We start from the raw sequence: 14,539 nt of genomic DNA, 5'->3' as shown, positions 1-14,539 counted from the left end.
GTTACTACAAGATACTCTATCTAAAATATATTTCTATAAACATCGCATCAGGTAATGTTGTAAATGAGCTCATTCACAAGGCCTTAACGAGTAGCAGAAATACCCGGGTTGGATCTGACATAGTTTGAACACATTCCTATTTGTGTCATTCTTTTTTGCTCTCCACTTGCACACTAACGAAACAGATTGCCTTGACTTTCTTTGAGCCAATATCCCAAATGAAGGCTGGACATGAATATACATGAGCTGAAGACAATTAACCTTGAGCCCAAAAAAAAGGAAATTTATTCTCCAACATATAAAACTGAAATAACCCAACGTCGTCGCTTCATAGTAATTAAGATATAACGGCATTTCTTCTGCCTCTGTGATGGACGTAGGAGCCGTTTTCCTTGATTAAACTCACTTCATCTGTGTCTACAATTAGACGGGACCCGTCAAAGCCACGTTTGGCCAAATAAGAGAAAAGTATCCCACGGAGAGCCCTCGCAAATCTAAAGCCACCGCAACGTTTAAATCGGCCAGTTTGAATTGTATCGTGACAGAAAAAAAAGAGTGCCGATTACTTGAGTAATAAAATAGATTATATTGTCAATCCACCGCTGGATGCTTCTTTGACCCATGCTTCCCGAGATGCTGAAGGGAACCCGATTAAGCGTTTGAAATAATCACTCCACCGGTGATGGATTTGCAAAGCTCCCCTTACATTACCAAAAAAACATAATTAGGGCAGTCCAAACTGCACCAAAAACACAGTCGATGATGAAGGAAGCTTCACCTTTTAAAAGCAATTTCAAAGCGCCTGGCCCAGTGAGCTTTGGCGCAACCCTCGGGGAAACGAGAAATCAAAGGCCCCTTTAATTGATCCTCTTCGTGACTGATGTCTCCACGGCCAGGTTTGTTTAGGGTCAGGCATAATACTCGCTGACATATCGACGCATTAGACATCGACTCTCTTTAACAATGACTATTATTTACAGCCCAAAGGCAATACCACCCCTCCCTTCACCCTATTAAAACCCATCCCACTGCCCTGACCAAAAGCCTCAAACTCAGTCTCCAGAAGATGGTTCTCGAACAAAAATTAGTCCTGGCTGGACGATGCCACTTCGAGATCCACGCCACGAAACTGCCGCTCGGCCAGTGCCAATTTCACATCAAAATCACCCCAGGAATGCGCTCCCGCACCTTGTCAGGTCACGGAAGCTAAGCAGGGCTTTGCGCCTGGCAAGTGCTTGGAAGGGTGACCACCACCGTGCACTCACAGGGTTGCTATAGGCGTCCGCTGCGCTAAGTTGGTGGGCAACCGACGACCGTGCAGGAGGATCCATAGTTGTTCTGTACTTCTATGCTCCCGTGCCCCCCCCCCACCTCTTTGTGGGTGGGCCATGCCTTCACCCACCTGAATTGACCAGCATGGTGAAGTATGGTTACATTTAAATGACAAGCACGCACGGCGTCGTGGTGGCAGGCCCTCATTCACCAGTGCTATTGACAAAATGTGTTTTTTGTACGTAAAAACAAGTTAACTGTCGTTGCATGTAAAGCAAGAAAAGCATTTAACAAAACGTATTGGGGTCCATCAGGCATGTAACAACTCTGGCGGGGGTGGGGGCATGACACAGACAATGCTAAACAAACTTTAAACAAATCTGAAACTCTGGAAGGCGCCTGATGATGCTAGTTGTAATTACTGGCGAAATGTCGTACTCCGATTGTAAATGTTGTGGCTTTGCTCTCCAACACACCGGTGTGCTGTACGAGTAATGCATTGGCATGATCTGTTTACGTGACGAACCTTACTAATTGGCTGTGTGGAGTGGTGGCGGGTTTAACGACACATTGATATTTACGCGATCTAACCCCCCAAAAAATATTATGAAATCTGAAACTTTAAACAAAATTGATTATGACCGGACCTGCTTTTGTCTGCTCTGTCACCCCCTGCGCAAAGAGGAAAGCGTTTGCGATGCCCATCGCTGGAATGTCCTCATGCGTACTCATTTTGACGTTGGGTTGTATATATGTATGTGTGTATTTTGGACTTTTGTCGCACCGTACGTAGCCAACCGCGCTAATTCGTAGGTGCGGGGGAAGGGACAACAACACTACACGCAAAGAGGAGTTCTAAAGAAATGAGTTTTCAATCCAGATGAAAGTACATCGCTCCAGTGGCTTCCTAATATCGGAAGGAAAGAGCGTTCCAGACGGCCGCAGAAGCGCACCTGAAAGTGCGCGTTCGATCGCCGGCAGCCAAAATCCGCTGTTGCGAGGATGGCGGGGGATCGAGTGATGGTTCAAGCTCCTTGACGAGACCAGCAAGGGTATTGTGATTAATTTGTGGCAAGCACTTTGTATGTAACGAGTGCGGTAAATACCACCACCGCCACCCATGGATAATGCTCGGGCCGATTGCCCTTCTTCATAGCAGAGCAATAAGAAGAAGGCCCTTGCCCGAAACGTCGTCTATATTTGTCTTCTTCTCGAGGGCACACTCACCTCCACCACGTCGCCCACACACAATCGCTGCACACATCACACTCGCACATCACCACGCACTCCGACACACCCCACCACACTCGCCACACGTGACACCCTAAACCACGCGTAACAACCTCCACAAGCCACAATCAACACACACACAACACGTACACCAACCACACTCAACACAACCACCACAATCTCACCACTCGTTGGGCAAATGTGTTTTGTTTCATGATTATAAATTAATCTGCACATTGAGGTATTTTAAGCAGAGAGGCAGTAAAATAGATTGTGTGGGGGGGGGGGGGGTGCAATAGAAGTACAGCACAACCATCCGATGGAGCATATTCTTTATTCACAGCTGCGGTCCGTGTTGTGGTTGTGTGTGTGTGTATGTTAGGGGCCGTCCATAAATGACGTCACGCACCTGGGGGGGGGGGGGAAGGGTCAGACATTTGTGACGATGTGTGACGAGGAGGGGGGGGGGAGAAATGTGACGTCACATCAAAATGCGCAACTTTAAATTAACATAGACAACACGTTCTACTTGATTAAATATACTTTTCAATAAATGTTTTCTCCAACAACATCAGAGTGCAGCGCCACATTAAATACGCACTACAATGACAATAGTTTAAAGCGATTTGAAGCATGTTTCATTTTCGGCGGGGGGGGGGGGCAGAGCTTTGTGACGTCAAATTTGAGGGGGGGGTCTGACTTTTTGTGACGCCGTGTGACGAGGGGGGGGGGGGGTCAAAAATCGTCCAAAATCGCGTGACGTCATTTATGAACGGCCCCTTACCCCTTGATGGGAGCTGCAGTGTAGCGGTTATCGCGCTGCGCTACGAACATGGAGACCCGGTCCTGGGCCTCCCCTAGGTCGACTCAGCCTCGAATGAGTCACCTGGTGCGGTGCGTAAAAACATCGCCACTGGGGAGACAAAGACGGCTGGGCGTGGTGCTGGCCACCCAACCCCCTCGTGTGCAAGTTCTGGCCTTCATAGGTGCTCGCTAACAGCACTTGCCCCAACAGCCTGTTGAGGCTACACGGGGTATCTTTGTCTTTGTCTCCCCTTGGCTGGGGGGGTGGAGGCCCCGCTGACAATCTTACGAATCGAGGAGCTCTGCTGCCTCCGTGTGGCGAACCATCGGAAGCATTTGGGAGAGGCGAAGTGAGGACGAACACCACCACCACCACCTACCAGGTGGTGAATGTTATTCGCGAGGTCGCGATGTTTGTGGAATATTAAACTCAAGTCACGGGGTGAACCCCTCGAAGCAATGTTACACCCGGACCAAATGTGCACGACCATTGGCGGTGTTTGTAACCACGTGCAAACGCTTACGCGCGCATCTCTCAATGCGGCCTTTTAAAGGAGTGACGTCACAAAGTGTGGGGGTGGGGGGGTGCCTCTTTTCCAATACGTCGTGACCATTGTGGAAGAGAAGGCCTATTACATTTTCTCTCGAGTCTAGAGCAGTGTTCTTCACTAGTTTTCGCGGGGGGGGGGGGGGGGGGGTGGCACTTTGGCTGATCAAACATCGTCAGTGTAAAGGCAGTCACACATTTGACAACATTGCCGCGTTTGACAGCAGCACGAGGTATGTGGAGTGTTCTCGCTTTTCTCTATTGTGGGGGGCCGCACTAAAAGGGGTCGTCGGTGGCCCCGCGAGGCCTCGCAGTGAAGAACACTGCTCTCTCGAGATACTCGCGGGGGTCCTTCCGCCAGGAGCGGCGTGAGCAATTGCAGGGCTGCACCTTTACCTATCGACGAGGGAGAGTTTCGTCGTAAAGGATTCGTTGCAATCCTCATCTCCCTGCAATTGGGGAGGCGTCGCTGTGCCACCCACTCGCAGTGGTCACCACGAGTGGGGCTTTCCGCTCGCTGGCAAACACATTGCTGGCCACGAGGGCCAAGAGGCGTTTGGTCGGTACCACTTGGGGTGGCAACTACTACCAGTGACCACCACGGCCAATCTCCACCATCGGCCAATGTTCACTGCAGCAAGCTGCACCAGAGGTCGCAAACGGGTTTTGATTCCGTACCCGTACCCGGCCACACCAAGGTCGCAAACGGGTACCCGTACCCGGCCGTACCCGTACCCTACCCGTACCCGGCCGGGTACGGGTAGGGTACGGGTATCGGGTACCTGATTGCGACCTCTGGGATGAAGCCATGTTGCAGGCGCGGGTGGGTTGATTCTAGGAACTTGAATTGTGCGAAGAGACAAGACGTTGGGAAATGAGTGACAAACAGTTACTCACCAGTGACTCACGGTCTACCCGGCCGCACCAGGGTCGCAAACTGGTACCCGTACTCGGCCGGGTACGGGTAGGCGGGTATCGGGTAGGGTACGGGTATCGGGTACCCGGTTGCGACCTCTGGTCCTTACCATGGGCAGTGTTCAACATGGGCAGAAGCTGTTTTTTCTTTTTTAAACACCCTGATTATTTTCATGTTCCTTAGACGTTTTATATCACTATTTTGTTTACGACAAACTACGGTGACCCATGTTTAGCAACCTTTTTCTCATAATAAAGCTACAAACTTGGGCTTGCTATATCATACAGGTTTGTGAACTCGCGATAAAACACTGAAAGAAAAGCATTGCTAGTATTTGCCACCGTGGGTTGTACTGGTATTTAATATGTTGGGTCCATGGCAAGGCACACGATTAATCTTGGAAGCAGTAACTCCACTGTACTTTATGATGCCGCTCAAATGGGTCGTGCTGCATCGAGAGCTTCATTTCTCATTCGAAATTTTCCGGAACACTGCTTGGAGTAAGCGATTTCACTGGTCAACACACTTTTTTCTGGCCTAAGGTATTCCAACGGTTTTAAGGTAATTTTGGGGTGCTGATTCCAAATCTGGCATCAGTTTTTGTCTATCACATCAGGTTTTTGAGATATCAAATATTGCATTTTCAATAAAAACTGCAGAAGAAAAATATTAAATAAATGTGGCTATCTACATAAAATGATATTATAAACACACTATCCTAAAAATACAGCACCATATTTTAACACTAAAGCAGTCACTGACTCGCAACAACTTGCAATCATAAGTGACAGAGTTAATTTCGGGTAAAATCAATGAAAATGGGGTATGCCGATAGCATAAAATGAGATGTGATAGAGCAAATCTGACATCAGAGTTGGAATCAGCACCCTGAAATTAGTCTAAAACAGCTGCAATAGTCCAGGCCAGAAAAAAATGTTTTTATTTTGTTGACCAGTGTTATCGGCGTAAGTCACTACCACCAGGTGGCGCACTTCATGTTTTAAATCTCGCTCAAATCTAAGCTGTTGGGCGTGAACTCAGCCCATCACCATCCCTTTCGGGGGTGGGAAGTCAACGGTGATTGATTCTGCGGAGAGCCTCGCTCCCGGCAGAGGAATGTGGACATTACCACCCCTGGCTCAGGGTTGTAAACATTTAATCAAAAAGATGGATGTGGCATGCTAAGATAATTTCCGGAGCGGTGTTCCGGATTTGTTCCGGCTGAAGGCCACAATATCGCGGGTGCGGTTAGGAAATATTTAACACCAGGGTTGCAATCGCCATGACCTTTGAAAACAATTGATGAACAGCTTTGGTTTTCCTGCGCCAAAATAACAGCGTGTTAAAACATTTTAACATGAAGGGAAATTTAAATGACTGTATTTTTGCATAATTATTAAAGAAACGAGTTATTAAAATTATTGCATGGAAATGTCCACTGTGCATTTTATACTGAGAGCAGAGTTCGTCTTGGCATGTCTGTCAATGGATACTAATACCGATTTTGTTATCTATGAAAACAAAAGCCTGCAATTTAAATATGAATGTCTTTTTACCCTGAAACTCTTGCCATTTATGCAGGGAAGTAATATTTATAAATGCTACCGTGCGATATTTACAGGATCTTTCAAAAGGGCCCTCGTGATAATTACGAGTTTCCGCACGGCCAGAAGACAAGTTGTTAATTTTTGTCAACTTCCAGACCAAGATGACCCATGCAAGTGCGGTGCAATCGATGGGGTGAAATCCTAACAAAAGGCCATCGATTGCATCAATATTGATGAAATATTGCATTGTTACTGCACCATGCAATCAGGGGCACACTTCGGCTGCATCCCAGGCACACCCGTTGGAGCCGGATTCTAAATACGTATTGCAATCATTTCATCAGCGAGTGAGTTCGAGCCACATGACCACTTCAATAGTGTGTGCGTGTTGTGGAGAGCGGTGGCGCAGTGGTTAGCCCAAATAGCGCGAACGAATCGAGTTAAATGTCCCCGCTCGCAATCAATAACAGTGACGAAGATATGAAACGGTCCTGGGCCTCGCCTAGGTCGACTTGGCCTTAAACGAGCAACTGGTGCGGTGTGTAAACATCGGCACTGGGAAGACAAAGGCGGTCGGGTGTGGTGCTGGCCACCCATTTCTTTGTGTAACGTCCCGGCCTTCATTGGTGCTCGTCATAAATGGCATTCCTCCCGACAGCCTGTTGAAAACTATCAAGTATGGGAGAGACCTGTTAACTTCAAAAAGTCATCATTGTCAACACGTGGTAGCGTGCCTAACGTCGCCGCGTGATGTGACGTCACCGCGTACTCCGTCGGCATCGGCAGGGTGTGAGCGTGATGACGTCACCGCGCATGCAACGTGGTGACGTCATCGACTCTGTCCTCACGTAAACCTTTTATTTAGAAATCACCGAGGTCTGAGTGGCAATGTCATTTTAAAACGTCGCTCCTGTTATAATTATTTAGTTTGTTTATTTTTAAACCGCTCCCCAGAGCCCGGAGGAACATTTCTTGCGGTGTTGTTGCAAATTCTCAGAAGTGTTCAATATTTTTTTAAAGCGCCCTGTATTTATGTGTGTGTGCAACATCGCCCGCTAGTGTAAAGCTTTGAAGGACCCTCCATGCAAAACAAGTCTTTGAGACTCAGCGATGAGGCTATCCTGGGTTCAACGTAACACACCACACTCAGACCTCGCTGATTGCGGTGAGCACTCATGGAATCACCGTTAACAACGGGGTCATTTATACCCACTGCGTAATCCTCTCTGCTGATTGGAATGGCACAGCCATCGACGGGTCGTGACTTGGGTCAGCTGCTTCAATTTAATCACTTCACAAGAAATTGTACTTGCCCAAAACGTGAAAGAACCTGCAAATATACCGAGCGGAGCATGAAAGCATCCCAATGAAAAGTCTCAAATGTAACTAATAATAACTTGAACTATTTTTTTTAAGAAATAAAAAAACATCCAAGAACACGGAATCTTAGATTTTTTTCACTTTTATCTTCAACGCAGTTGAACAAAAACACAGCAAAAATGTGGATTCTCCAACCTGTTCCGTGTCTGTGTGGGATAGTGTGTTGCCCCCTCGCCGGCGTGGGCTATCTCCCGCATGTGGACACTAATTGTTATTGGCTGATAACACCTTAATATATTGGGGATCGCAGAGCTTAATCAATAATCATTGGTAGGGCCGCGTGGCTGCTGCTTTCCCACTCGTCTGTGGTCCCTCCACGCGCCTCTGAGTCTCTCTCTCTTCGAGACTGAGCAAGTACTGTGCAGCGTTCCAAGTTCAAATTATATTATATATAAAAAAGAAAGAGCACATTCTAGGCGATGTTCTGGACAAATTACCCTTCTTTTTTAAAGCTATGTACAATGCTCCCGACGAATGTGTTAAGATTGTTTTTTTCGGAGGCTACTTGGGCACCACTGCCAACGCAAACATCACCGAGTAATTTGAAAACGAACGAACCTTGATTTTGTTCAATTTAAACACTTACGGTTGATTTGGTAACACCAGGGTATGTTCCACTTAATTCAGCAGAATGCACTGGCGTAGACATTATCATCAAGGGACTCTGTGATGAGCAAAGCAAAATGCGACATCCCGGCCTAAAACACACCAGGAGAGTTCAACCGAATGCAATTTAAACTTTTCCTGTAAGAACAAGACCCATGGACTCGACTTCCCTCCACCGGCTCTCCTACCTCTTCCCTCTCATCTCACTCTGCTCCCCTCCACGCACTCTCCTACCTCTCCCATCTCATCTCACTCTACTCCCCTCCACGCACTCTCCTACCTCCCCTCCACGCACTCTCCTACCTCTCCCCTCTCATCTCACTCTACTCCCCTCCACGCACTCTCCAACCTCTCCCCTCTCATCTCACTCTACTCCCCTCCACACACTCTCCTACCTCTCCCCTCTCATCTCGCTGTTACAAGACTCCCCTCCACGTGCTCTCCGACCCATCAGGTAATCTCACTCTACCGATTCATTTCCATAGCTGGGAGTTTATTCAAGTTAAATGCAACAACAAAAAACAAATGAATGCGATAGAAAAGTCAGAAACATATTTCCCGACGAATGCCCATGGAGCTTTCCACGACTCGGCTGGCAGACGAGATCCAGTAGCAAGGCGTGCGACTCTCTCGCTGTTGACTGCGGTGAGGACATCAACTCGCACTGCACATTGAAATGACGGGTGGGCGAAAGCTGGATTAAAAATCCCAGGGATCGGCGCTCCGGGTCTTGCCACCGGTAAGAAATCGGCTCCCCCCTTGAAATGCAATAGCAAAGACGTGGATGTCGCAGGTTTTTCGTATTCAAAGAACTCACACAACTGCCGTAAATTCAGGTATTACAACTTTTATGTTTTAAATCTAGTACAAACGGCCATACATACATACACATTCATTTACTACAGTGTCTCAACAGATGACGAAACCTTTGCAACAAGGATCCCCGTGTACAAAAGTCACATAGTAAACATCTCGTTTTAGTTTGCTTAACATATACAATTTTACAAATTAAGAGTTCCCAATTATTATTATATAAAAAAAGGCAACAGCCGTTTTTTTGGTCAAAAATCACGAATCGTATATACCACGTGGGAACACATCCCTCCCGACCGTTCACCGACATTCTCATAGTTTTCATCCACGATAAGCACGAACGTATATATATATATACATACACATCTTACCCATTTATACATAGTACAACATTTAGTGCCAATATCAGACAAAAGCAAATCAATGAACGTCTTAATTTTTTACGAAGGTTTGTTACCATAACATGTATACATTCACGTGTGTGCGTGAGCTCAGTAGTAACAGAAATTCGAGACGGTTATGAAAACAAAAACGGAAACGTGATGTTATAGCTGTAAAAAAAAACCCCAACAATTTTTATTCAGACGTCAAACATATATCATAATTTACAGTCCATTTGTCAATAAATTGCGTTGATCTTGGGGGAGGATTTGTTGGACCACGTGGGTCAGAGAGGGTTGCTGAATTGGGAGTAGCCAGAACTGGTTCTGATATCACCTCGCCACCGATGTTAATCCAGGCCAGGAATCAAACTTAGCTCACCGAAATGACAACACAAGGGTGCAATGCACTGCGCCACAACTCAATCTCATCAAACACATTTACTTATATTCCACTTTTCATCCTATCTGAAATTATGGTCAAATTGTTTTGTTTGACTTAATAAATTAGTTTAAAAAATATTGCGAAACAATAAAGTCATTCTAGATTTGAAGCTTTCGTGACTGCAGGGATTCATATTTTTAGGTTTTTTCAGTAAAGTCACGTAGGTAAAAAATTTAAATTAATAAAAGTTAAATAAAAATAAAATAAAAAATCACGACGTTTCGGAGGCAACACAAGCCTCCGTCTTCAGGTGGAACCGTCACAGCATTATTTATTTTATTTTAATTTTATTAATTTTAATTTTTTACCTACGTGACTTTACCGAAAAAACCTAAGAAAATAAAGTCATTATACAAATAGCATCCAGACAATCATTTAGCAAAGTTAATAGAAGGTATTTTGTAAATAGGCAAGTCATTTGAAGACCACCTTATAACATGTACAAAATAAAAGGGAACACGTTCTCTCCAAACCTTCTGAATGACAACAAACGTAAGTGTTGTATTGTAGTCCAAAGTATCCTCACACAATCTGTTCAATTTACATATGAATGCTTTTAAATCAATAAACATTTTACGTCAGCTGACCGGTATACATTGACGACTGTGAGTCCCACCAGCTAGCTGCACTTGAGAATCCAGTTGAGGGGTCTACGATACATTCCTGACCCGGGTGCTTTACGGAGTTGGTATCTTCTCCTGCTGGCAGAGAAAGACCTCCCAAACATGTACGCTCCCGGATTGGTTGAAGTGCGTCACGTGACCGCGAGCTTTCTGTCGTGCACGAATGCGCTGTCCAACCAAGTTCCTACCTGCCCACTCCGAAGCAGAGGTCGCAAACGGGTTTTGATTCTTTACCCGTACCAGTACCCGGCCGTACCAGGGTCGCAAACGGGTACCCGTACCCGTCCGTACCTGTACCCTACCCGTACCCGGCCGGGTACGGGTAGGGTACGGGTATCGGGTACCTGATTGCGACCTCTGGGATGAAGCCATGTTGCAGGCACGGGTGGGTTGATTCTAGGAACTTGAATTGTGAGAAGAGACAAGACGTTGGGAAATGAGTGACAAACAGTTACTCACCAGTGACTCACGGTCTACCCGTACCCGTACCCGGCCGCACCAGGGTCGCAAACGGGTACCCGTACCCGGCTGGGTACGGGTAGCCGGGTATCGGGTAGGGTACGGGTATTGGGTACCCGGTTGCGACCTCTGCTCCGAAGGAACGTGTTGGTCCACTCTTCCCACACTTTACCCCCCCCCCCCCCGTCACCGGCCGATCGACCGGATCTCCGTTTAAACTTGCTGGGCGGACAGAGAAGCAGGCAGGCCACCCTCTGGACGGCAAGCCTATTGTGCCATTACATCACCACGACAGCACCCCCCCACCCCAGCATACAAATATTGAGAAGTTTAGAAGTTTATTTCTCGAGCAAAGCCCCATTGACTTGCGTAAAGGAACTCGCATTTCTCAATAACAATGCGGCCTTAAAAGGAAATACAAATAATGAGAAACGTTTCAGACAATGGTCCTTCTTCATCACACATACATTTGAAAAAGGGCCACTCCCTGAAACGTCACCTGCTATATATTTTTCCTTTAAGGCCACGGGTGTTATTGACACGGAACGCGTTGAGATTTTTTGTCGCTGTTGATTGTGCTTATGCAACGCAGCAGCAGCAGCGAGTAGTTTGTTTAACATTGACCTCTACGGCTCTAATTCAAGGGGCGACTTCCCCAGTAGGCAAAATATTACATTCCATTAAACACGCACTAGGCCCAGGGTGTGTACACTGTACGTTAAGTTTGTTAATTAAAAAATATTTCTTTCAAAAATGGCCAACCATTTTACATATTACTCTATCTCATAAAAGCATGAAACGTACCATGGTAATAAAACAAATGCATCAACTTTGCATGTAGTGTAAAAAAAAAAAAACTCCCCAGCATAAATACATTCATATTTTTCAGTTTTTCTTAATCAAAACATTTCTCACCATGAAAAATGGAATTATTGTCAGTTGACGGCAATTAGACCTCGATGACGTAGATGGTGGCGTTTCCACTCGTACATAATTGGTACGGGCAGTATATCTATATCAGATGCATGGTCCATACGTACTGCTTAGCACTATTTCAACCCTTGAGTGCTTTTGCCAAACCACTTCTGGATGAGGGCCTCCCCCCCGTGCAGTGTCGTGTGGGTTAACCGACCACAATTCGCCACGCTGGTCATTGTGGAGTGGTGAAGGCTGGCAGCGCACCTTCACGTTGGGAGCATAGTGCAGGTAAACGATGGGATTTGTCGCACTCTCCTCTGCTGACAAGTTAGGCCCGCGGCAGCCTACACCTGTTTCATGTGTGGCGGTCACCGCCCATTCCATCCAAGCGCTATCCAGCCTCGACCTCGCTTCGCGTCCAAGATTGGGGCGCGTTCCGGCCGATTCGACCACGGGCAAACCATTTAGCCTGCGCGGTTTACAAAACGCCGTCCCAAACGCCCACTCGCCAGGATGCGCGACTGTTAGTGCAACCACATTCTGTTTACTTTTTTTCACACGTGGCGAAAAGACGGCGGCGGCGACGATGACGTAGCACAGTCCTCACGGGGCAGCGCGGAGAGAGCGGAGGTCACGCGCTCGTGCTGTCCTGGTGGTGGTGGTGGTGCGGCGAGTTGGCGCCCAGAGTGATGTGCCTCGGCTGTCCCGGCAGCTCCCGGCTGTTGCTGTTGCTCTTGCAGCTGTTGTGCCGCGCGGGGGACGGGAGGACCGTCGCGCTACGCCTGCTGTTGGGCGTGTGTCTGCTGCGGCGGGCAAGAGAAACGCAGCACACGTCACACCCAAGGAGGGTCGCGCTCTCGCCAACAATATTCGGCAACCGCAGCGGTTTTTTGTTTAACGTGCCTGACTGGCTCCGCCAATGAGCCCCCGGAGGGTCGAAACCGGTACCAGGGTTTTGCTTTCTCGAACAAATTGCTTTGCAGCGGTGATTTGGCCGGGCGGTCGCGCGTTTGCCGCTTGTTGCAGAGGTTCGCGGTTGGTGCCCAGCGGCCTCCCTGGTTAATACTGAGGGTGCATTAACCTGGTCCGCTTCACAATGGAAGTTAAAGATCTCGTGACGCTATAAGAGAAAGTATAAGGCAGTGTTACGTTCCAAATTTGAAACATTGCCCACAAATGACTCACTAAGGAGAGCACATCGCCCCCTACTGTGACACTTCTGCACAACATAACTGTATGTACGCAGAACGTCTTTTCGCACCATACGTAGCCAACCACGCGAATCGGAGGCGCGAAAACACCGTGCGAAACGCTGCGCCCTCGCAATAGCCGCGCGCTACAACCCAGGTGTCATTATCACTCACAGCGGTTATTCTAAACCTGCCCGCTGGTGGTGCAAGCGGCAGGCAAAACATCGACCGGGCCACCGCGCCTCCCGACCGACTTCACTACGAAAATAAAACGGCGAACGTTGGCTCTCGCAGCGCCGCGAAAGTCTTCCCGCGGGCGGGGGGGGGGGGGAGGGGACGGGCGGAAGGGCCGGGGGAGCGAACCTGGCATCGGGCGGCTTGCCGTGCGTGCCGCTCACGCGGCTGTGCTGGCTGCTGGGCTTGCTGCTGCTGCCGCAAAGCCCCGGTGGCGGCGGCGGCGGCGACGTCGCCGCCTCCTCTAGCGCGTTGGAGGAGGAGGCGTGCGTGGACGTGCCCTGCGTCGAGGTGCCACGGGACTTGCGCGGCGCGGACGCCAGCAGCGTCTGGGAGCAGACGTCGTGAGACTCCTCCAGCACCCGGCGGCTCTCGTTAACCACCGCCCTTGCGGGGTGGGAGGGGGAAAGGGATTGCATATTTTAGCACAAGCCTGCGTGGTTAATGCACACTTGATGCCTTGCAATAGGTGTCTGTTTGGTGTTTGAACATCTTAACACCGACTGCATTATCGCGGGAAAGGGTAAAGCGGTAACAAGGGGTCCTGTAGATCAGTCGTTACTCTCAACCTTAATTGCCTACTGTAGTCCCCCCCCCTTCCTGACCCAACATGCTTCCGAGATAATAAATGTATGAATAATGAACATTGATATTTTAACCAAATGTCCATCTTGTGAGGTATCCTAACTCACTAGTAACTGCGCAACCATCATTTGGCCGTGCTCGTTGGTTAATCTTTAGAAACCGCATTGTTTTCAATCAAAGTGACCATATGGATTCATACGTGATTATTCACCAATGACTCACGCGTGATATAATTTCACACATTTATGAATCACCTCACTTACCCCCTGGAACATTGCCACGTGGACCCAGGGGTAGGCGTACCCCCGGTCGAGAACCACTGCCGTAGATAATACGAATATAATCTGTTGTTACATTTGTTGTGCGAGTGTGGATATGAGCGTGTGGGTGAACAGAGCCGGCTGTCCAGATCGGGAGACGGACGGCACTCACTGCTTGTGCCGTCGTCCCGACAGAAAGGCCGCCCATCCCAGACACGTCTTGCGGCTGCCGACCCAGAAGGCGGGTGGGATTCCGACGACGAGCGTGGTGAAGTACTTCACCAGGAAGAGCACGAGAGCCGGCCGCTGCTTCGGCTGGTTCGCCTGCGT

At 48.2% G+C, this 14,539-nt stretch overlaps 1 protein-coding gene across 3 annotated transcripts in view; it reads right to left on the bottom strand.

Moving 5' to 3' along the window:
- Window positions 1-8,799: 8,799 nt before the first annotated feature.
- FZD3 (frizzled class receptor 3) overlaps window positions 8,800-14,539 on the bottom strand; it is a 42,851-nt gene continuing 37,111 nt past the window's right edge. For 2 of the 3 annotated variants that reach the window (XM_061562394.1, XM_061562395.1), the window contains exons 6-8: window positions 14,382-14,533; window positions 13,494-13,751; window positions 8,800-12,743 (exon numbers count right to left, since the gene is read on the bottom strand). In XM_061562394.1, coding sequence (XP_061418378.1) covers window positions 12,572-12,743; window positions 13,494-13,751; window positions 14,382-14,533 — 582 coding nt within the window. In that variant the 3' untranslated portion in view covers window positions 8,800-12,571. The remainder of the gene's footprint in view (window positions 12,744-13,493; window positions 13,752-14,381; window positions 14,534-14,539) is intronic. The other variant, XM_061562396.1, reaches the window with a different exon arrangement.

The sequence above is a fragment of the Lethenteron reissneri genome, chromosome 29 (assembly GCF_015708825.2).
Source record: "Lethenteron reissneri isolate LAM-NWPU_2019-01 chromosome 29, ASM1570882v1, whole genome shotgun sequence".
Lineage (NCBI taxonomy): Eukaryota > Metazoa > Chordata > Hyperoartia > Petromyzontiformes > Petromyzontidae > Lethenteron > Lethenteron reissneri.
The sequence above is the reverse complement of the archived record's forward strand: the minus strand, read 5'-3'. Positions and strand labels throughout refer to the sequence as shown.